The 25914-nt window shown below is 41.1% G+C and overlaps 1 protein-coding gene and 1 pseudogene across 8 annotated transcripts in view; one reads left to right on the forward strand and one right to left on the reverse strand.

The window, feature by feature from the left end:
* Positions 1-25914, reverse strand: part of LOC100763509 (vacuolar protein sorting-associated protein 13B) — a 437125-nt gene that overhangs the window by 363272 nt on the left and 47939 nt on the right. For 7 of the 8 annotated variants that reach the window (XM_027431500.2, XM_035449622.1, XM_027431502.2 and 4 more), the window contains one exon: positions 19514-19695. In XM_027431500.2, the coding sequence (XP_027287301.1) occupies positions 19514-19695 (182 nt within the window). Of the gene's footprint in view, positions 1-13360; positions 13797-19513; positions 19696-25914 lie in introns of those variants that run through there. The other variant, XM_027431506.2, reaches the window with a different exon arrangement.
* On the forward strand, positions 2694-3283 carry LOC113837400 (annotated as a pseudogene).

Here is a 25914-nt window from a genome sequence, read left to right on the forward strand (position 1 = left end):
AAAACAGTCATGTTGTCTCCTGTTTTTCCTTCATATGATTTCCTTTAATGTTCTGTGATTTTAAATTTGAGAAAAAAGAAAATAACCACTCTACTCAACGTCTCATGAGACCTACCATGAGATTAAAAGAATTAGCTGTGGCTGCTCTTATGATTAATAACTAAAGAATGTAAGCCATCCAATTGTAACTTTCCGTGAGCGTCTACTCTAGCCCTAACACACTCGTTCCTAAATGTAAGCTGGTTGCTTCCCAACATCTCAGTACTTCCCGTGTGAGACGTCCCGTGTCTCACTGAACTCGGAAAATATGAGGTAAATGACATATTAACTAGAACAATCATAAAAATACTTAGAAAGTAAAAGGCTCATTTAATGAAATAAAAATGTAAAAATGTTTCCATATGTTTCTATGAAGTATTATTTTCCCAGTAAACGAACACATTCAAGATTTTCTTTTTGGCTTTGTTTCAGAAAAAACCCATCTGCATAGTGTAGCACTTACAAGCACATCTCGGTCATGCAATAGTTATGTCACAGCTCATATATCAAATAAAAATCACGTTCAAGCCCACACAACCTCACAGACCTACAGTCTTTTCCCTTCCAAGTATTCCTGTGAGAGCTCTCACTGCACCATGCTGCTAAGGTCACATCATGTTGTTAGGAGGCTAACTCCTAAAACTAAAATGTCAAATACTTTGTCACACAGTCATGAATGACCTAAAAAACTAACTCTCAGTGCTTACAAACTATGACCCTTCCCTTTCACCAGAAGCGGGTGCAAAAGTGGCAGACCAACCATCACGATGTCTAACTATACCGTGACTCTTTAAAAAGGAAGCATTTTCTGTGTCCAAAATACAGTGAGACGATAATGGGCCAATTAATGTTTAAAATTCCTTTGCTAAGAGGGAGCCCACTAGGGAAATGTTCAGAGATCCACAAAGATGACCCCAACTAAGAATCTAAGCAGTAGTATAGAGGCTGCCTTTGATGCCCGTCCCCTATAATGGGACTGATGACTACCTTAAATGCCATCCTAGAGCCTTCATCCAGGAGCTGATGGAAGAAGCAGCAGACACCACAGCTAAGCACTCAGCCAAACTCCTGGAATCCAGTTGTAGAGAGGGAGGAGGGATGAGCAAAGGAATTGAGACTGTGCTGGAGAAACCCACAGACACAGCTGACCTGACCTAGTTAGAGCACATGGACCCCAGTTGTAAAGCTGGGGAACCATCATTGGACTGAACCAAACCCTCTAAACGTGGGTAACAGCTAGGAGGCCTGGGCAGTCTATGGGACCAATAACATTGAAGCCAGTCTTTATCCCTAGAGCACAAATGGACTTCGGAGCCCATTCCCCATGGAGGGACACTATTGCAGCCCAGATACATGGAGGAGGGCCTAGGCTCTCCCCCAAAGGATGTGACAAACGTTGGCGATCCCCCATGGAAGGCCTCACCGTCCTTGGGGAGCAGGTGAGGGGTTGGGGGTGCACAGGAGGATGGGAGGGAGAGGCAACGGGGACTGATATGTAAAATGATTGTTTCTAAATTAAACAAAAATAACTTTCTGTGCTAGGTTCCTCAACGCATGGCTCTTCCCCTCCACATGTGCACACTGTAAAATTGAAAGCAGCTGCATTGTCCCTGCCTAGTGAGGGAGCAGGTGGCATTGCCCCAGTGCTAACACAGCATGTGCAATCAGTGTACGTAGTGTGACACTCCAGCTTCAGCGCCCTTCTGCAACGCAGTGTCTTTTCTGTGCATGGGAACTTTGGGAGCTGCCTTTAAAACCGATATGACACTATACGATGCAACTCACATATCAAGCAGCCAAAGGAGTACCAGGCTCATAGCAAGCAATTAATAATTGACGTCATTGTTAGCAGTTTTCTGTAACAGTATCTATAATTTTTACAAAGAAATGTTGTATAACCAAGTTTTTACTCAAAAATTACTTTTGGTAACATTTTAAATCGTGTGGGACATATTTTTTTCTAATGCACAGCAAAAAAAAAATTTTTAATTGTAAAGTTTCCTTATACTAATGAAATTAGATAGAATTAATGACTCATACACTAATAACGAACTCTTAATAACAGCATTAAGACCGTTGTTGGCAGTAGATGTTAAAAGCTGTATCACTAAAATAAAATTCAGATAAATGGAAACAAAATGACCCCATGGCCCATTAAAATGAAACTGGAAACACTTAAGGAACTAGATGGCAGATTATGGCAAATACGGCAGTAGGTATTGCAAGAAAAATACACAAACTTCTGTGGGTGAGGGTGCAGAAAACAAACCATACGATGACGTTTAATAAGTAACTGTCCTGCTTTTTTAAATGCCATTGGTTGTTCTTTACATCGCCTAAATTCCCGTTATATATATTTTTAAAAAAAATCTCAACTCTCATAAAATTATAAAACAAGCCCAGAGATTTTGTTATTACTATGAATGTAATTACTCGCCATAATGATAACAAAAAATACTTATATCCACATTTTCTGTTGAAGAAACAATAAATTGTGAGAATGTAAGCAACAGGACGAAATACCATAAGCAATGAAATACAACAGAGGCATAGGTGGGAAGGAGGTTGCAGAGAGCCAGAATGTAAATCTTGAGGACCTGACTATACACAGTAAGAAAATAGCCAGCACTTGAACAAACTCCTTTGTCAATAAAATGGAAGATGCTAATACTAACTCCCTGAACCCTAAAAGTAATTCAGTGCCCCTAGGACAAAAATTACCACACCGTGGCCTGCAAGTTTCCTTGTCATTGATCAAGCGCAGAAAGAACCTCCCTAATGTTGCAAACAAATGGGCTCCTTGTCTCTGTGATGCTTGCCAGGTTCCTCGGGCTGTAATCAGACATGATAAAAATTGTGATCACGAGAGCTGCACCGAGTAGGACCTGTTCAACCAAACCAAGAACCTTAGACAAGAGACTCTGGCTGAAAGCATGAGGCAGTGCCTTCCTTGTAGTGAAGAGTGAAATAAAGATTTGTGGCAACAGACTAGCATCCTATTTGTCTAGGACACAGCCAGTTTCTATGGCAACAACCGTCCTGCCAATGACAGTTATAGAACACAAGAGTAACCCAGCTTCAGGCATGTGAGTGTCTATGTCTCTGCAATGTTCGGCCATGGAAAAATAACGGAATGCACAGCAACTACGCATCTTTCTCAACAGAAGACTCTTGCCTATCCCCTGTAGTTCTTTTCCCCCTCATTGTATTGCTCAACAGTAAACTGCCTATGGCTTTCAAATAAATAATTAGGAAGCAGGCAAAGTAGTCATAAGCCAGATACAGCAATGCTTCCTTAGTAAAAGTGTTTTGTTACCTCTCATTCACAGTCACATCTAAGGTCTGAGAGTCGCTCTTCTAAATTTCCGAGTAACAAACAATTCTTAATTTGAGAAATTGGAACAAGCAAGAAACATAAATGCCACACAGAGTAAAAAGAAGTGGTGACTGGACAGGGGATGGCAATAAGTCTTTATATTCTAGAAAATGTATCCTTCCAAGACATTCACTGTAAATTACCCAGTCTCTGGCATTCCGCTACAGTTGCCCCAAGCACATTTGGCTAAACCTAGGAGAGAACCTTAACCCCTACAGCATGACAACATGAAGTAAAAGAGCACACTCCAAAGTCAAGTCACTGACACTGACACAGAACTGGAAGACAGGTGTCCATTGTAGTACTTCAGTTCCCACAGGCAGAGTAAAGACTTCAAGGCCAATTGCATGCTGGCCAACACATTAGTAGACAAATGACTACTAAACATGAAAAGTGTGTGTTGTAAAGATGGCTGTGCTCATATGGTACCCATCCCAGTCGAGCTGCTCTCGGGAAAACTAACAGCAAGCCTTTACCTGCCACACACCACCCACCCTCTACTCATCAGCCAGTTGACGCCATACTACTGGAGACAACAAATAACCTGTAACTTCTTTTTAACTTCTGAGGCCACACAATAGATGCCAGCAGTGTGCCTTTCATAACACAGAACACACTACAGTTCAACTGCATTATTGGAAGGACGCTTTGAACACCTCATCTATCGGCAGGCGCCTGATACTGTCAACCACTGAAATGGCCTCGATATATAATCCACATTAATCAATAATAAGGCTCTCATTACATAGGGGCACTATCCTTTTGGTCTCATATGTGACATATGGTGTCTGTCAAATTGTTGTTATTATTACTATTGTGATTGTTGTTATTGTTGTTGCTGTTGTATGTTTTTTAAACCCCTTGTGAGTTTTAAATGCAGAGACATTGTTAGCTTGAGGACTGTCAGGAGTAGGCTAGACTGAGCCAGCTAACTAATTTTGCCACAACGTTAGTTGTAAGGCAGTATGAAGGAAAAGCCAATGTCTTAGCTTCAGTCATTGTCACAGCTTGAATCTAAAGTCCCCTACATCCTCATGTTTTAAGCACCTGCTCCTAAGATGGCTGTCACTTAGGGGAGTATGTTAGAAGGCGGTGCCCAACTGGTAGAAGAGGGTAGTTAGGGGCAAACCACTTACAGTCATGCTGACTCTCTCTCCCAGCCCAGCCCTGAGCCCACGTTCCCAGCACTGCTGACAAAGTGGCTCCGACCACAGGCCTTGCCCAAAATAATGACCCTCTGACAGGTCTCTTAACCTCTGAGCCAAGTACACTCCCTCCTGTAAAGCTGTGTCTCTTGGGTACTTTCTAAGTGATAAAAAGTAACAAATACAGCCACATTTTCTTCTTAATAACAGCCTAAAGACTGAACTCTTAAAACATAATAGGCAGAATGGCATCACCTCACTTTCTATGCCGGAACTCTGCAGCACAGCCATGCACCAGCCACCTACTGACTTAGACATTTGTAGCACAAGCACGGCATCAAATAAAGGGAGGCAAAATCATCAGCATTTTATTAACCCAGATAATACATCCAAAGCAGGATTGATGGATGGATAAAATGTACAAAAAAAGTGAAAGTATTTTCACAGTTTTTCTTTTTTTTCATAAAAAGTATGAATTTTACAGCAAATATTTTATGGTTTTTCTTTTTCCTCTCAATTCAGACTAACCACACATTATGTTCTCAAAACTCACATGTGGCTAGTGGCTGAGATACCAGACCAGACAATTCTGAATTATTAAATAATTCTCAAAATGTCCTAAGAGCTTTAATCGCTCACTTTGCCTCTTCCTGATGCTCCACGTCTCCTCCCCACCCAATGAATGACCTATTGTGGTCATTCATTCATTCATTCATTCATTCATTCATACTTGGTAAGTGTAAGATGGCACTCCTCGGGCAAAGAGTAACAAGTAAATAAAACAATTGAAATGGACCTCGGGGCAGTTAACCTGAGAGACTTGGGAGAAAGCAGTAAAGCAGGAAGTAGATGCTGAAGAGAGTGGCCTGTGAAACCAGGCCTGGTGGCACATCCTACCACTCAGAGGGATGAAGCAGGAAGGTTGCTCCAAGGTTGAGCGTGGCTTAGCCTGTATCTTTTTTAGGGGTTCTATGCTGTGGCTTACAGTTCAGAGGGTTAGTCCATCACGGCCCAAGGCAAGGCGGGCAGACACGATGCTGAGAGGGAGCTGAGAGTTGTACACCTTGATCCGCTGGCAACAGGAAGTGAACTCCTCCCACACTGGGCATAGCCTGAGCACATGGGACCCCGAAGCCACCACAGCGACAAACCACTTCCAACAAGGCCACACCCCTGACAGTGCCACCCTCCATACACCAAGCATTCAAACTCGGGTGTCGATCGATGGGGGCCAGACCTATTCAAACTACCACAGCCTACAAACTGAGTAACAGCAGGGCGGTCAGGGCTATGAAATAAACACCCCACCTCCAAAAACTAAAAAAGAATTAAAAAGTAGGAATAAGCCAACAGAGAAAAGAAGAGTAAGAAGACCTGAAGCCGAGGGGAAGCTTAAGACCAGAACACAGATCACATGACTAAACTCCATCAACAAGACCGCAGTGTGTGTGGCAGGCACATGAGTGCTCCAGCGAGTATCCAAACTTTCCCTAAAGTAGGTTTTTAAATACTTTTAAATAATAGAACTGAAACTGTCTACTCAATACTCATCCTTTCTTAGTTACTAATTGATTTAACCCTTGAGTCCTCTGGCTAGAAACATTCACTATTCACCTCCTCACTAACTAGAAAAAAGCAGATACTGTGTGAGGAAATAAACAAATACGGTTTTAAGAACTAAGGTGAAACCCACAGAAACAGCTGACCTGAACAATGGGGAGCTCTTGGTCCCCAGACTAATAGCTGGGAAACCAGCATGGGACTGATCCAGACCCCAGGAACATGGGCTTCAGTGAGGAAACCTCGGAGATCTACGGGACCTCCTGTAAGTAGTTCAGTATTTATCCCTAGCATAGGTGTGGACTTTGGGAGCCCAATCCACACAGAGGGATACTCCCTGAGCCAAGACACATGGGGGTGGGCCTAGGCCCTATCCCAAAGGATATGATAGACTCTGGTGACACCCTATGGAAGGCCTCACCATCCAGGGGGAGCAGAAAGGATATGAGATAGGTAGGGTTTGGGGGAGAGGCGTTGTTAGGGGAGGAGGGGAAGGAGAGGGAACTGGGATTGTCATGTAAAACAAACTTGTTTCTAATTTCAAAAAAAAAAAAAAAAGAACTACACAAAAAGAGGACTTGGTGATTTAGCACAGTAAAAGCACTTACCACATAACTATATGGACCAGTGAACAAATCCCCATCAACCCACATAAACCCAGAGGTAGCAGAGCACATACGGAATCCCAGAACCTATAGCAAGATGGAAAATGGAAATGACAATTCTTGGAAGTTCAGGGGCCAGCTGAGAGAGAGGGTGGGGCAGGAAAGGAGAGAATGCACACTCTGGGGCGAGCAGGGAAATTACACAAACTTCTATTTTTAATTATAGCTGAGTCTGGCAGGGGTGGGGCACACCTTTAATCCCAGCACTCAAGAGGCACAGGCAGGCTGGTCTCTGTGAGTTCAAGGCCAACCTGGTCTACACAATGAGTTGCAGCACAGCCAGGGCTACAAAGGGAAACACTGTCTGAAAAATCTAATAATGATAAAAATAAAAATTACAGCATCCCTAAGGCTTAGAAGTCCTTAGAAGTGCTTGCCTGGAAGTTATCTCTTGAATGGCAGCATCCGGGAACTTCATTTACCCCATTCTCTGACTGGTAAGACTAGCTGACTGTGCCTAGATTTTATGCCAATAAAAATATAGTCTATACTGAACAACTGCTTTTCTTTTTGGTGCCTAGAATTTTGGTTCTTGCAGAGGTTGCTTATATGAAAAGCACCCAATAAAAACCTTGGGTATTGAAGGAAATACCCTAGGCAGAAACATTACACAATTTATTGCAATTTTTTTGTGGCTGGTAAAAAGAAGAAAACTGAAATACTCCCTCCGGAAGGAGCCAATGATCAGAGGGGGTGTGTCTTCTCAGAGTCCACTCCTGTCTTTCTCTTCATGGCCTTACTATAATGCAATAGAAACGCTCATCTATTGATGAGATAGATCAATACCTATGAGTTACTGCTAATACCTATGAGTCCTTCTAGTGAAATCCCAAGAGTAGGGATGACGATACAAGAAAGCATATAGGAATTCTACTTCCACCATTTACCATGTGTAACTTAAACTTCATTATTTAATTTTAGCTGGCAACTTTGCTCATTTACTCACACATATACATCTTTAACTTCCCATTCTCTATACCACAAATGGTACCAAAGGTGGAAGAGGAGGGGTAACAAAAAAGACATACTCTTTTAAAATTAGGAGACTCAGTTAACTACACACACACACACCATCTCTAGACATTGTCCAAAGTAAATACCACTTACTGAGGAAACACTAGCAACTTAGGAACAAGTAAGGCACAGTGACTACACTCATGGAAAGTATTTTCAACTTAAAACTCCTGTAAGAAAGTGACATTTGAAGGATAAATTGATAAATTTTTCAAAGAGAAATGGAATACAGAAACAAAGAAAATGAGGGACAAACCTGTGGCAAGGAGAAACCCCCTCCCTTCAGGAGCCAGCAGGACAAATGAGACTTTCACCCCGAGTTAATACTCAATGCATCTAAATTTCTCAAAGTTCACCTGCTACATGGCAGACAAAAAAAAAAAAGTCAGGGGTTTATGATGAGTTTCTCTAGGGCAATGAAAAGAAGTTGGAGAAAAATGACTGTGGTGTGAACGTATTTACAAGATTGCATGCCACTAATTTTCAATTGGTTTATCATGAGCAGAGGTCTTTGAACTAAGGCCAGAAGTATCAAATATCATTATCAGCCCATGTATTTTGTGTAACGTATTTTTTTTTTAAGAAGAATAAAAGCAGGGGCTGGAGATGTGACCCCTTGGTGAAGAGCATGCCCTGCTTTTGCTGAGCCCCTGAGTTCATGCACAGACTACACAAGGAAGCTGCTCACAACAGCCTGTAACTCCAGTTCCAGATGGTTCGATGCCTATGCCTTCAAAGGGCACCTGCACTCTCTCTCTCTCTCTCTCTCTCTCTCTATATATATATATATATATATATATATATATATATATATATCTCAGAAAGCACTGAGAACTTTAGAACACAGTGATTACAAAATCTTAATTAAACAGGGAAGGAAAAGCTGTAATAAATAATTTGTCATACAGTTAAGACAAAACATTACAGACCTGAAACCTGGATTTCATTTTTCAATACTATAGTCCTCAGATAATGGTGGACTAACTTACCAATGGTGGCTAGCTGCAGACAGCATGTCAATGATAATTATAATACGGTATGCTGACAAAGAAGACTCATGTTTCATGCAGTCTGAACACATTATACAAACACATCTCAAATTATAACTGTGCGCCCAAAGCCCCCTTTGTGTATGATAACTAATGGTGATAACCCAGACCCCTCTGTGGCAGTGGTAGCCAGCGTCTGCTCTCTGGAAAGCAGGCATGAGTCTAAAGGCCAGTAATGACACACAGAGGTGCTGTGACAGGTCCCACAGAGCAAAACTGCTGCCACCGTGCTGCCTGCAAACCAAACCAGGCCACAACTAAGGTTCCATTCCATCATCCAGTGTGTCAGTATTTAAGAAAGTTCACTAGAAATACTCAACACCAAAGGCCCAGAATATACTGACACAGGAAGAAATTTCCACTCTGGGCAGATGGCAAAGCAATTCCTTTTCCCTTCCCCAGTTCTCCTACAGGCTCCGTCTGACCATGTGGAAGACCAGTGTAAGACATGCAAGCAGTGGGCAAGAATCCAGCCCCAAGTGTGGGCTAGTTAAAAGGCGGCGGCAAACACCTCCGAGATTGCATTCAGATGTGAGCAGAATGGCTGCCAGAAGCCTTCTCGTCTTGTCTTCTGGTGGACAGCAAATGGAAAGTAAGATTCCTTGTGTCCATTCTTCCAAGGACAGTAACTGTCCTTATACAAAGGAGACTGACACACACAAGAGTCCATTCAGGAATAAAAGAAGGGAGAGGAGGAGAAAGGGGCAGAGGAGGAGGAGAAGGAAGAGGCAGATGAAAGGAGGGGTCATCAGGACGACAGAGGCAGGGAGGGCTGAAACTGCAAACGGAGAAAAGGCAAAGCTTGATGGCCACCAAATGGAAGGACAAGAAAAGATTGTCCCCTGAGTGCTCAACACCTTGATGTCAGCCATCTACCCTCCAAGATGGAGATGACTGATGCACAGCGGGTTTTGTTTGTTTGGTTTGGTTTGGGTTTTTTTGGTTGTTTTTTGTTGTTGTTGTTGTTTTGGTTTTTCAAGACAGGGTTTCTCTGTAGCTTTGGAGCCTTATCCTGGCACTCGCTCTGGAGACCAGGCTGGCCTCGAACTCACAGAGATCCTCCTGCCTCTGCCTCCCAAGTGCTAGGATTAAAGGCGTGGGCCACCACCTCCCGGCTGCCCAGTTTGCAGTACAGTCATATTGACAGTGTGTATACTGACAGCGTGCATCCTTAGTCATACGTGATCCGGTAACAGCTGACATAAAACATACTACAACCATGCCTATTTATGCTGAACTAACTGTCCCTAAAACTAACCATATGACATAATACATATATTTCAAGTTTATTAAGTGAATAGAATTGACAAGTACATTTTAAGCTAATAAGCAAATAGTAAAGACAGTTTCATAGCAAAAAAAGAAAATGTGTTTTCTTAACAAATTTAACACATTCCTCTGTGGTCACAGCATTACCAACATTCACCACTCACATTGAAATATACTCTTAATATTTATAAAAGACTTTCTGTAAGACTAACAAATCATAATAAAAACAAAAATGGTGTGTTTTTCAAAAGTCCAGGGAAACACTTGAGAATCTGAATTTTCTCAAGCCTTCACAACAGACTCAAATTTCATAAAGGGCATTTTCTCCTACTTGAAATTATTCAATCATTTACCCAATCCCTTTTGATGACAAAGCAAAAAAAAAAAAAAAAAAAAAAAAAAAGGCACTCTTGGGCTAAGAGGTGTCAAAAAAGAGAAAAAAAAACTTTAGAAACATTATCAAATGTCTAAAGGAGAATGCAGTAAGAAATATGTTACTCCTCATTAACATTCAAAATTAGTACTTGAGACCTATGTAAATTATTAACCTGTTAATAACCATTTATTAGTGGTGATAACATGGTTAGTAAATGAATTCTCAATGCCCAGACAGGAATCCAATTGAAAGGAAGCATGATGCTCAAAACATTTATGTTAAATGTGTATACACAGTATATATGTATGTATGTGCATGTGTGTGTATGGATGTAAGTATGTACACGTGTGTGTATGGATGTAAGTATGTACACGTGTGTGTATGGATGTAAGTATGTACACGTGTGTGTATGGATGTATTTATGTGCATGTGAGTGTATGGATGTAAGTATGTACACGTGTGTGTATGGATGTATGTATGTGCATGTGTGTGTATGGATGTAAGTATGTACACGTGTGTGTATGGATGTAAGTATGTACACGTGTGTGTATGGATGTAAGTATGTACACGTGTGTGTATGTATGTAAGTATGTACACGTGTGTGTATGGATGTAAGTATGTACACGTGTGTGTATGGATGTATGTATGTGCACGTGTGTGTATGGATGTAAGTATGTACACGTGTGTGTAAGGATGTAAGTATGTACACGTGTGTGTATGGATGTATGTATGTGCACGTGTGTGTATGGATGGTGGTTTGAATGGAATGTCTTCCCCATAGTCGAGGTTCTTCAACACTTGGTCCCCAGTTGGTGGTGCTGCTTGGGTTTGGAGGGCTGGGGGAAAAACTTTGCGGGAGGAAGTATGTCACTGGAGGTGGACCCGGAGACTCAAAGTCTGCAATTTCCAGTTCACTCTTGGCTATGTGCTTGTGTTTCAAGATGTGAGCCCCTGGCTTTTCGGCCTGGCCTCCATATGTGCCACTGGTCACGTTTCTCCACCAAGATGGATCTCATCGCTCTAGAAGTATAAGGCTGAAATAAACCTTTCTTCTTCCGTTGCCTTAGTTATGATGTCGTATCACGGCAACAGGAAAGTAGCAAGTACAGCATACACAGACATTTTAAAATTCAGAAAACTTGGTGCTGAGGAGGCGGCTCGGTGGTTAAGGACTGTTGCTCTGAAAGCCTGAGGAACTGAGCTTGAACCCCAGCATGAGACTACCCACACAAACAGCTCACACGGCAGCCCAGCTTCTAGCTATACAGCTGTGGAGCAGAGAGAAAGAAGCAAATTCCAAGACTCTCACAGGACAGTCAGCCTAGCCAAAACCCCAAGCTTGTGGTTCACTGAGTCACCTTGTTTGGAGTCAATAAGATGAAGAGTGTTGGAGAAAGACACTCTGAAGTCCTTTGTGGCCTCTGAATGCATTTGTACCCATGTGCTCACGTGCACACATCACATACCTGTAGGTGATACACTCACACACATGGAAACACTCTATAAATGCATAAATATATTTTGCAAGACTTGCAGAAGGTGATGGATTTGGCTTAAGCTTGAATATCAAGAAGTTTTAGCTGAGCATAATAACTAGTGCTGTAATCTAAGCGCTCTAGAGATTGTAAGATAGAGGTCTGCCTGGGTGGTAGAAAAGGGACCAGTCAAACAAAAACAAAGATGGAGAAGGAGGGAGGGGGAAAGAAAAACTCATCCTTTCATTGCAACGTAAACATAACTCAGTTCTTTGTTGTTATTATAAAATAAATACTCATAGCCAATGTCACAGCACAGCAAGATTTTTTTTTTTTTTTTGAAAAACAATGTGTACCTTAGAACACTTAAGGCATATTTTCAGATTTGGGGGCGGGGAGAGTAGTTTGAAAAGAGAGAAACAAAAAAAATCTCACTATCCCTCAGTCATTTCCTAAGTGGTTAAAGAGTATTCAATAACTCCGAAATCCTTTTTATATGCACACCTGGGAAGAATACCAAATCTGTAAATTTGCTCAGAGTTACACTGATGTGGCTTTAAACCAGATGTTTAAATGTTACAGTATGTATATTTTCTTCCTCTCTTCTAAGACAGAAGTAAAGTAAGGAATATTTGACTTCACTCCACAAGAGACCTATTTAATAGCTTGGCGGTTGTGTAAGTAAAGGTAGCTTGGCTAACTCAATGTTGACGACATACAGAATGACATGATCCTAATGAGTTGGAAAATATTGGCTCTCGAGAGAATAGACCAGATGCTACTGAGCTGAGAAAGCTACTGTATTATTGAATTTCATTTTTATGAGGGAAAATTTATTATTCAACCATTAAGGTATCCCGTATGAAATCTTGCATAAAATACTTTTACAGTTACTTTCTGGAAAGTAGATTTTTGTTTTAACATTAAGACATCACTTAAATGTGGGGATTCAAGTACCCATTTGATCATTATTTTACAACTTTTTAAATCTGTAAATTATTTCCCTGCAAATATCAGGTCGACGGAACTAAGTCAACAAAGTAATGAACAATCTGAATATAAAATAGAAGTTCTTGTTTTCTAGAACAAACCAAACTCGCATGCAACTTTGTATCTTACCTTCCAGAAAAAGGACAAGAGTTATTAGCTCCGTTGGAGTGACTATCAGAAATATTAACAGCAAAACTACACAAAATGATGACCCCAATTAGTAACGCAAATTGAACCCACACTTTACAACTTTAATACATTCTTTTAATTTGTACTGTAAATGAACTACAAGTATTCATTAGACTTCCATTAAATAATTTCTAATGGGTGGCCAGATGCTAATCCTTACGTGTTCTTTCAGGTCTCATACACCAGGAAAATAATTTGAAACAACAAAAAAAGTAATAGAAACATCCTAAGATTTTATTTCAAAAACTGACTTGGTGGATAGCTATGATATAATATTTCAGGGGGAAAAAAGCATATATCACTTTGACCATAAATTTTCCCATGTGTAGAACAAAATCTATGACCTGCCAACAACAATACGGCTGGTCAGAAGCCAACTGAATTAATGTATAAGAAATGTCATCCTAAAATAGGAGCGCCAACTCAGAGTATTCCAGTAGAGTCTGTGGTACTCACACCTGACATTACACAGCTCACTAGAGGACGGTGCTCAGCAGAGAGCTGTGGACCATGTCAGGAGAGGGAAGAAGGGGTTCTTATTTCTGTTACCACACTGCAACGCCATGTCCGTTTACGCATCTGCGGCAGCACTCTCTCTGCACTCAGAACACGTGTTTCATCACAGGTTTCCATGAGCTTTGTTTGGCACCTTGAAATCCAGCGTATAAAAAGAGACACCAACAAAGGTTTTTTTCCTCGCACACGCCAGTCAGACTGTATAGCAGTTACACATTTGCAAAGTTTGGCAGTTCTTGGAAAAATTAAATACAGAGTGACTTCCAGACCCAACGATTCTACTCCTAGGAATATACTTTATGTATGGGCATGAACTTGCATGACCGATACAACACTTCAGAACAGCCAAGATTAACAAAAGTATCTACCAAGTGATGAACACAGTGAAACACACGTACAATGACAAGGACAGACACACATGCTTGAGTGTGTTTCACAAAGGTTCACATGTTTAAAATATGGTGTCCAGTGTGGCAATCGTTTTTTGTTTTGTGTTGCTTTGTTTTGAGGGGATTTTGGTGGTGGTGGTGGTTTGGGGGTTTTTTCTTTGATTTTCTGTTTTGTTTTGTTGTTGTTGTTTTTTCAAGACAGGGCTTCTCTGTAGCTTTGGAGGCTGTCCTGGAACTTGCGGTGTAGACCAAGCTGGCCTCGAACTCACGGAGAGACCTGCCCGCCTCTGCTTCTGAGTGCTGGATGTTAATGTTAAAGTTAAAGTGGTGAAAACATTATGAAATCGAGATTGGGAGGTGGAAAAATAGATCAGGGGTAAGAGCACTGGCTGCTCTTGCAGAGAAACAGGTTCAGTTCCAAACTCCCACATGGCAGCTCAGAACTTCTCTAGCTCTAGCTCCAGGGTCCCAACAACCCCTTCTGGCTTCCTCAGGTACAAAATGCACATGATGTGCTTAAATACACACACAGACACACAGACACACAGACACACAGACACACAGACACACAGACACACAGACACACAGACACACAGACACACAGACACACACACAGACACACACACAGACACACACACAGACACACACACACACACACACACACACACACACACACACACACACACAGACACACACACACACACAGACACACACACACAACACACACACACACAACACACACAACACACACAACACACACAACACACACAACACACACAACACACAACACACACACACACAACACACACACACACACACACGGAGACACACACACACACACAGACACACACACATACACACAACACACACAACATACACACACACAACATACACACACAGAGACACACACAACATACACACACACACCATACACACACACATACACACACAACATACACACACACACCATACACACACACACACACACAACACACACAACACACAACACACACAACACACACCACACACACACACAACACACACACACACACACAACACACACACATACACACACACAACACACACACACACACACGGAGACACACACACACACAGACACACACACATACACACAACACACACAACATACACACACACAACATACACACACAGAGACACACACAACATACACACACACACCATACACACACACATACACACACAACATACACACACACACCATACACACACACACACACACACACACACACACACACACACACACACACTGGAAGCGGCCATGTTCCCTCCCCATGACACACCCAGGGGGGTCCTTGACAGAACCATGTAGGACATGCACTCCATATTGAAACCTCTGGCCACCAAAATTGTGAGCAAAATCAGTCTCTTCCAACTGCAATTAACCCAAACTTAGGTATTTTTGTTACAGCAATACAAAATGGCTGAAGTGATGATCCATTCTGCAGTACAAGTAAACCTTTAAAATGGTAGGCTAAGAACTTAGCCTCACACAGAGAAAAGTATTTTATAGGTTCTATTTATGTAAACTGTAAGAGTAGAAAAATTCAAACTGGCAAACATTAGGTTATTTGCATGGTAAAAAAAAAATCTGTCTAAAATAGACAGTGGTGGCGCACGCCCTTAATCCCAGCACTCAGGAGGCAGAGGCAGGCGGATCTCTGTGAGTTCGAGGCCAGCCTTACAGAATCAGTTCCTGGATAGCCAGGACTACACAGAGAAACCCTGTCACTGGAGGGGGAAAAATGCGTCTATTAAAACAGAACAGAGAGAGTGGAGGGGAAGGAGAAATGAAGGTGACAGCCTCTCTGACATGGGAATATGTTAGATGGGAATATGTTAAACAATGGAGTTTTGTCAATTTGTATTAAACTCAAGGGAAAAACTAAACTGGAGATATTATCACTGGTCAAAGAGAAGGAAAACATAGGGGCTGTGACTAAGCAAAACTCTGCAGAATAAAACATAAGGAAGGGGCAGAAACAGAAGAAAACCTTTTTGCTGCTCGAACTGTCGATGAACAGTAATGAAGATCTCAGGCTAGAGGCAAATGAAGACCATGGGGAGTGGCCGGCCATCAACACAGCCCAGGAAAACGTTTCCCTCCACAGATTTTAATAACTTAAGTATGACATCTTTTATCACTGTACTAATTCAAAACTAGCTGAAAAGCACAGCTGGCATGCATGAACAAACTACATTAGGCAAAGCGTCATAACACATAATTTATTGACAGCACTCACATGCAAGGGCATAAAACGCTGAAACTTATTACCTCAAATATAGACATAATTTGGGGATCTTCAGCAAGATAATTTGGTGGCACAACCGTATAAACGCTCTATTAGCACTGAAATGAACAGAATCAACTGCCATGCTGGGGGGCGGGGGGTGAAATAATGAAACTATCGCTGGCAAAGCTAGCTTCCCAAATAGGTCTCTGATAAATTTTCCTCCATCTTCTTGAAATGTTTGAGATGATTTGTTTCATTTTTTCAAGCACTTAGAAAAGAGGTACCATTTTCTCAAAATCCAATTTACCCAGTTCCTCAATCTGTAAAACATTAGTTCCTTCCACTAAACTAAGATCTTAGGATACACCAGACTACAAAACATTGAATTGTTGCCATTTGTCTGGGGCAATTCTTTAATATTGAGCTAGCATCCCTTTAAGATCACTTCCAGAATTTTTTTTTTTTATGTAACAGCTCATATTATAAATTCTCAAAGGGAGAAAGAAAGTAAATTTGCTTACAAAAAGAAAGACATTGTAAAAGAAAATCAATACCCCTAGTTTAATAACCTATTTTTAGGCTATTTGAGCCAATTCACAAAAATAAAACTTTAAGTGTTTCATGAATACTGTAGACAGTAAGATATACAATAAAGCAAACAAGACCTCCAGGGAGAATACCACTTGAATTAGAAATGTGAAAGATAAATGAGATAATTTCAATTATAATAATACTTTCATGAATGGCCTCAGCCAACCTCAGAATTCAGAAGAGCCGTCTAATTGATTATCTATACCAAACACCCTGAAAACATGCATACAACTAACATTATACAGACTGAGCAGTTAAGAAATATGTTTGTATAGACACATACAGATATCCATGTAACAACTAATAAAAAATTTGAAGGAAGGGTATATGGGAGAGTTTGGAAAGAGAAAGGGGAAGGAAGAAATGATGTAACGGTATTGTAATCAAAAGTAAAAGAAACAATAAAATTTTAACTGCCCTTGAGACAGAGTGAGATTACACAGACATGGAAACTCATTTGCATAAGGTACCAGTGTATTCTGCAAGGGTTGAATGGAGTTTAACCCCCTCTGTGAGGGGGTTAATCAGGCCATGAAGTTAAAATGCAGGCCCTGTATGAGGTGCAACACCATCAAAGCCGGCCCCCAGGACTCAAAGGCCATAAAAGAGAGAGAGGCTGGCATGGTGCACATGGGTAATCCCAGCACTCAGAAGGAAACAGAGTCAGGCTCCCGAGTGTGGGGCCAGCCAAGAAAGAGAGAACAAAAGACAATAGGCAGACCAATGTCCTCTCATCTACTGCCATGTGATGTCACACACACCTAGCCAGTTAGAGTCCCATATTCCCAGTCCTCCTCACAGAAATCTAACTGGAAATGACTTTATATGAGAAAACTTATGAAACTTTGTCTAAAATATAACACAATATATTAGGCCAAAAGAGCAAACACTGGCCAACACAAAAATACTCAACCGCATAGCATTTATTGTATCAAAATTGAATAAATTTATAAATAAATAGCAAAAGAAACTACAAAAAAACATGGAAATTGAAAATTTGATTTTGGAATGGCAAGTATGTCACTTAAGAAGATCACAGAGGGGAGCATGGGGGGGGATGAGGAGAAAAAGGAGGGGAGAAGGGAGGGGAGGACATGAGGGACCAGGGAGAGGAGTAGAGGAGAGCGAAAAAAGACACACACCAATAGAAGGGGCCATTATAGGGTTAAGGAGAAATCTGGCTCTAGGGAATTGTACAGAGACCCACAGGATGACCCCAACTAGGAACCTAAACCATCGTGTAGAGTCTACCTTAAATGTCCTTCCCCTATAATGAGATTGATGACTACCTTAAATGCCATCCTAGAGCCTTCATCCAGCAGCTGACAGAAGCAGAAGCAGACACCCACAGCTAAGCCCTGAGACGAACTCCTAGAATCCAGTTGTAGACAGGGAGGAGTGATGAGCAAAGAGGTCAAGACCACGCTGGGAAATCCCACAGAAACAGCTGACCTGAGCAAGTGGGAGCTCATGGACCCCAGTCTGACAGCTGGGGAACCAAACCAGGTCCCCCGAAAGAGGGTCAGCTAGGAGCACTGGGCAGTCTATGGGGCCTCTGGCAGTGGAACCAGAATCTATCATTAATGCACAAACGGACTTTGGGAGTCCATTCCCCATGCAGGGATACTCTCTCAGCCTAGATACACAGGGGAGGACCTAGGCCCTGCCCCAAATAATTTGACAGATTTTGATGACCCCCCCCATGGGAGGCCTCACGCTCCCTGGGGAGTGGATGGGGTTAGGTGAGGGGTATGGTTGGATGGGAGGGAAAGAGAACTGGGATTGATATGTAAAATAAAATTGTATATATATATATATATATATATATATATATATAGAGAGAGAGAGAGAGAGAGAGAGAGGATATATATATATATATATATATATTATATATTATATATATATATATATATGAAGATCAGAGAGAAAACAAAAAAATTCCTAGAATCAAAGAAAATACAACTTCAACAGCAACGGTGTTATAAGAGAGAAACTTACAGATATGAATGACTGTACCTAAATAGAAGAGAACTCAACTAAATAGTATACACATGTAACTAAGGTCTTTTAAAAAAAAAAAAAAAAAAAAAAAAAAGTCAGACTCAGAAGTTAGAATGAAATAGTAAATGCCAAAAATTAATTAAAATAGTTTTTAAAAATCATAAAACAAAGAGGCAGCTCTTCAAAATGATACTCAAGACTGGCAAACTCTTAGCCAAACTAACAAAATGAAGTAAGGACAAATGTTAGGGAGGGAAAAAGGTACATTAAAACAGATACAACTGGGATGTGAAGGATCACTGAAGACCAGATACTCCAAAAGGACAAATATGGATACATCTCTAGACATATATGACCTAGCAAATAAGCAGAGACACCCAAACATTCATGTACACTGTGGGACATGACCGTAATTGCCAGCTTAGGAAATCTGTCTAGATGCCCATGAGTACCCTGAGAAAATGTGGCGTAGAAATCAGGTCAACAACTACTATCTTAGAAACACACCTTAAGCTGAGCATGCTAGACACAGGGATTTAAATATCGGCTGCCTCTAAAACAGACTGTCCTTCTGAGGAGAGCAAGCGAGCTCTTACCTGGAGTTTGGAAGGCTTCACTCATCAAAGCTTCATTCACTGTCGAAGAGGCAGCATTTCCAATGTGAGACCAACTCTGATATATTGCTTGCAGCAAAACTGTCTGTGCTCTTGTTGCTTGAATTGTGAGATTTGGGAGTTCAAAGATGCCTTCAGTTACAACAGTCTGAGATCTTTTGGTCCTATACATGAGAGTAGAAAGAAAAACAATACAAATAAGTGAATAGCGTTTATATACAATGTAGCAGAGAAATTATGTTACAAAGAGGAAAAAAGACAACATTTTAAAAATTGCTCGTGTATGGTACGCATGTGTGTATATGTATTTATGTATAAGTTCATGTATGCTTATACACATGTACCTGTGTGTAGTCAGTGAAGCCAGGAGCCACTGTCAGGTGACTTCCTCAGTCACTCTACACCTCATTTTCTGAGATGGCCTCTCACTTAATCCAAAACTCACCATTTGGCTACTAGACTGTCTAGTGGCCAGCAAGTGCCTAGGAGCCTCCTAGCACAGAGCCCTCCCCCACTGATCGGCCTCAGTGAAGCTGGCATTACAGGGAAGCATCACCACAGCCAAACCATGTGCATGTTCCGTGGATCAGAACCCAGGTCCTCACACGCCCGCCCACGGCAAGCACTTTGCTCACTGAGTCATATCCCCACACTCCTAAGTGTGTCGCGCACGTGTGTGTGTGCGTGTGCGTGTGCGTGTGCGTGTGCGTGTGCGTGTGCGTGTGTGCATGCGCGTGCGTGTGCATGCGCAATTTTGAAAATTTCTGAAATTAAAGAGGGATGATAATTGCCACATTATAAAAGTGTTAAAAAGCACTGAATTATAAACTGTGGAATTACTAAAAAGCTAAATTTTGCCTAATAGGAAAGAGAGAAACCCCCTATGGTGGGTGTTCCAGGAACATGGCTTCAAGTGGCCAGTGCCCCCCTCAGAAAGACAGAGTCAAAACCGCGATGGGAAGATACACGCTAGGATGGCATTTCTCTTCGCTGGCGTGCGGATATTAAAACACAGACACACATTAAGACAGTCCCCAAAACTTTCCAACATTCATTACCATCAAAGACCTCTACCTAAATTGACCCTTCAATCCACAGTCTTTATCATGTTTGGACATGAAAATCAAGGCATGATGGGCAGTTGGTGGCGCACACCTTTAACCCCAGCATTTAGGAGGCAGAGATAAGCAATCTCCCTGAGTTCGAAGCCAGCCTGGTCTATAGAGTGAGTTCCAGGATAGCCTCCAAAGCCACAGAGAAACCCTGTCACAGGCACTAAAATAAATGAACTAAAAAAGAAATGTCCACTGAATACAAGGTTCTTTACACAAAATAAGCAGAACTTTGGTAATCAGATTGGGAAAGTATAAAATCAAACAGAATTCACAAAACAGTATTTAATTCTAATTGGGACCCTTTTCTAAATTGTTTTTTCATTCCCTGGGATTTCAAAATGGATAACTGCTTCTCTCTATACTTTCTCCAATTCTTTTTTTATGTCCAGTAATAGTTGGCTACACCCCCTTTTAAATTAATATTTAAACTAAGCAAGCTTAAATTTATTTGGCAACACTTAGTAGCTGACACAATGTACCTACTATTGATATAACAGTATCAATGGGGAAGCTTTTTCTCTTTTTTTGTCAAATTTAAATTATATTTCACAAGCTAGCAAGCTAGGAAAAATAACAAATGTTACCCAGTTCACCAAATCTTCCTGCCAGACTATCTTTGCTTCGGAAAATATTTAAAAATCAATAGATTTTACAACTTAAAGCCACTTGGGGGGCTCTTTAAAATGTCAGTGAAAATATACAATAGAAGTATGACTTTTCCTTGTGATTTATACCAATACACATTTATTTAAAACCAAACAGCTCAATAGAAAATCATACAAAAGCACCTAACAAGTTCTAAACTTGTCTTAAAATATCGCCAGGCTGCATTTCAGTAGTCATGCTGGTTAATATAAAGTCATTTATGTGGCAAGTGTTTACTGTTCATATTCAGAAATCTTGGTCTAAATATATTTTCATGTTACAGAATAGATTTAAAAACTATCAATTCAAACATTACCCTCAAGGGAAAAATAAATCCTAGTGTAACTAGGGGGATAAACAACTCATTAAAACTCAACTTGGACAAATTCCAGGATAAATTAAAGGAAATAGAAACAACTAGATCTTAATTGCATAGTAGCACATACTTTAAATGAATATCCCCAATTTATAATTTAAAAGACTGTGATCTGCCATTTCCTCGAAAATTATAGTACCAAGGCAATCAAATTTTTGTGCCAATGTAATTTCTATTTTTAAATACATAAATTGAAAATTCAGAAGTGTGGGTCTTACTAGTGGATGTAAAGAAATAAAACAATCCATTCAATTTCCCACAAACACCATAAAATGTCTGCCATATGCACACTTGAGGCACAATCACCGATTCTCTTCAAGACACACTTCATAGCAATTGGAAAACTATTTCCAGCAACAGCTGAATATACAGATTCATACAGAGTTCCCAAATGCAAAGTCTGAAAACACAGATTGGTTCCCAAAATTTATTTTTGTTATTGCTCATATCCTGTACAATAAAATAGGATTAAGTCATTTTTTTCCAAAATAAGGTTAATACAAAATCTCACTAACTTATGAGACCAGTTAAAACACGAAAAACTATGATTTTTTTTATAGAATGATTACTTAACTGACATAACACTTCATATTCAAAGTAAAAGCCTTTAAGCTCTTTTTAAAAATTAAATGATAGGTTAAATCAAAGTGTCTGCTCCCTCCTTCCAGTCTACTCCACTATCTGAACAGACACACAGACGTCTGTGTGTCCACCTTGTGCCCAGAGATGACAACAGCTGGTCAGGAAATGGATGAGCGTGTGTCCGCCTGCTTCCCCTGACTAAACTAGAGTCTACGCATGCTGTTCTCGGCGCATGCTGTTCTCGGCGGCTGTTCGAAGCGGCTCTATCAATGCCGCACGGTGCTGCCCTGTAGGTCAAGTTCCTGGGCGGTGCATCTGAACACCCTGCCCTCATCACCACCAGGGTGAGCTAAGGACACTGTAGACATGACATCCTGTCAGATTAAGAAATGAAAGCATTTTATAACTGCAGGTGGTGGCGCCACCTTTAATCCCAGCACTTGGAAGGCAGAAGCAGATGGATCTCTGAGTGCAAGGCCAGCCTGGCCTACATAGTCAATTACAGAACCTCCAGAGACACGGACAAGTGGAGAGGGAATTACTGGGGCAGAAGGGTACAAACTAAGCAAAGAACAAAGAAATTCAGAAGACTGAGGGAGGGGAAGATCGATCAACTCAAGGATTTAGGAACCTGTCATCAAAAACCCCTGAGCACACTGGGAGCATGGGGGGAAGAAGGCCGGATGGAGGACATGAGGGATCAGGAAGTCTGAGTCAGGGGACGAACAGAGGAGAGCAAAAAAAAAAAAAAGAGAGAGACCTTAATAGAGGGAGCCAGCATAGATCTAAAGAGAAATCTGGCACCAGGGAAAAGTTTAGAGATCCACAAAGATGACCCCCAACTAAGAGTCTAGGCAGTAGTGGAGAGGCTGCCTTTGATACCCTATCCTATTGAGTATTGAGTGCTGCGTGCGCTCAAAGATGATCCGGAGTCCTTAAGGCTAAGATTTCTTTATTCAGATAAACACCAGCCCAAATGCAAGCCAGAGCGTGCCCAGAGGCAGCAAGCTAGCATGGCCAGAGAGAAGGAGCATCCACGTGTGCGCGGTCCCTTAAGAATTGTCCCCAGCCACCTTTGACCTCCCCTGACCATGCCCTCATGGGTGTGGCCAGGCACACCTGTAGGAGCTACTAGGAGGCGGGGCTACAGTGTCTCCCTACACTATCCCCTATAATGAGAATGATGACTACCTTAATTGCCATCCTAGAGCCTTTATCCAGTAGCTGATGGAAGCAGAAGCAGACACCACAGCTAAACACTGAGCCATACTCCTGGAATCCAGTTGCAGAGATAAAGGAGGGATGAGCAAAAGAGCCAAGACTAGCTGTAGACCTTAGTCATAAAGCTGGGGAACCAGCATTGGACTGAACTGGGTGCCAGCTAGGAGGCCTGGGCAGTCTATGGGACTCTAACAGTGTTAGGAGCCGTGTTTATCCTTAGTGCACAAATGGACTTCAGGAGCTCATTCCCCATGGAGGGACACTATTGCAGCCCAGATACATGGAGGAGGGCCTAGGCGCTCCCACAAATGACTTAACAGACATTGATGATCCCCCACGGAAGGCCTTGCTGTCCTTGGGGAGCAGGTGGGGGGCTGGGGGTTGGGGGTTGGTAGGGGCCACGGGAGGCTGGGAGGCAGAGGGAAGGGGGGACTCATATGTGAAATAAGATTGTTTCTAAATAAAAAAAATTATTTAAGAAAGGAACCTGTCATTAGGAAAATAGTTATTTTGATAATATATGCTGGTAAAAATTTTTGAAAACTATCACATTGTACATTAAATAAAAATAAATTTAAAAGATTCATAATAGGCTTTACATTAAGATAATATTAATGTAGACAAACATCACTATAAAATGTATAAACTGCCTGTGCAAATAAAAGTGTAAGTCAACTACTTATTTGTTAATAATGTGTAAGTGAGACAGTGTAATACAAGTAGGTTTTTGTCAAGGACTAGAGACAAGACCGGAGCTTTCTCTTATATTACATTTATACTTGCTATTGTGAATTCACTTTTTAAAAACCCAAAAGCTCATTTACTGGTGAACTGAGAAACAAAATGAGGTCTAATCCACATACACAGTGCTCCCTAAATAAAGTTTAAAAGAAGGACCCTGAAGAGATGTCTTAGCAGGCAAGAGCACTAGCTGGTTCTCAAGAGGACCTGAGTTCTGTTCCTCGCACTCACACGGTGGAGAATCCCCAGATGCTGCACCCAACAAGGCTAGGAGCACTATGAGGATACAACACCCCCAAAGACACAGCTGCACCTCAAGTGACAGTTCTATGCAGTCAACCTTCAAAACATGTGACAAGTATCTCAGCAAATAAAACGCACTCTTCACCTGGGCATGGTGACTCATGCCTGTAATCCCAGTACTCAGGAGACAGAGGCAGGAGGATGGCTCTCAGTTCCAGACTAGCCTGGAACCCTATCTCAAAAACAAAAATGAACAAACAACATTTTTAAACAAGTACTGGAGAAAAATGAATTGAAAGTGTATTACAAGTTTTAAAACCTCATCAAAAATAAATAGGACCAATAAATGTACGATTAACTGGCTTAACTGCCTTTACCTGTTGTTGATATTAAAAAGTGTAGACATCTGTATTCACGCACAAACCAAAGGAGAAAGTGATTTTCCGAGTCTGGCCCACTGGTGGACTCTCTCCCTCAGTCATGTGAAGGCCAGTCCTAACAGAACCTCTTCTCCTACGCTGTCCCTGGTAACTCACACATTCTCTCCTTTCTTAAACACACAGAGCAGAGTACTTAATACTCACTTTTAAGTTTAACGGTGATTGCTTTTAGTGTCATCTCCGCCATCAGTTATTTTCCATGGAAATATGACATGTCATGCTCTCTGCATGCTACTAGTTTCTACCCTCACTCACACACAGCACACTGCCCTACTGCACCGTGGTCAGGTGAACAGTATTTCATACTATTTCATCACTTAGGCTTCTTAAGAGAGGAAGAGCCAAAGAAATAAAAAAATTAATACAAATGACTAAAATTTCAGATCGAGAAACTAAATATTTTGCTGTGGTTTTTAGAGTAAATAGAAAAACATAATTATGATAACAGCTTTCTGAAGCATTTAGTAAAATTGATACCAATAACTGATACTACAAAGTATCCTGTGCCTTTTTCGTCTCTTCCCTTCCCTTTTTTTTTTTTTCTTTTCTTGAAACAGGGTCTCACTGTTCACTATGCAGCCCAGGCTATCCTGGGATCTCACTGTGTAGACCAGGCTGGTCCTCAAATTCACAAAGACCCACCTGTCTCTCTCTGAGTGCTGGGATTAAACCTATGCAACTACCATGCCCAGCCACCATTTCTTAACAGATCAAAATATAAACTGCATTAGACTCAAATGGAATATGCCATGCATATGAACTTAAATCTAGCTATTCATAGCATAAGAAAGAAGAACCTACCCAGAGACATTAAGAGTAACTTTAGAATGGTTTTATCTCACAGGACCCATTCCAAGAGTTAATTATATATCCTTTTATAAATTCTCTGGACTAATAGGAAAATTTCTTTGAAAAGGTGAACAATTACCTTACTAATTTCATTTTAAAATCATAGTGTTAAAGGAACACAGTATTTTAGAAAAAGATACCCATGGTGATAGGGCAGGGCAGAGTTGCAGC

Source organism: Cricetulus griseus, chromosome 10, assembly GCF_003668045.3.
Source record: "Cricetulus griseus strain 17A/GY chromosome 10, alternate assembly CriGri-PICRH-1.0, whole genome shotgun sequence".
Taxonomy (NCBI): Eukaryota; Metazoa; Chordata; class Mammalia; order Rodentia; family Cricetidae; genus Cricetulus; species Cricetulus griseus.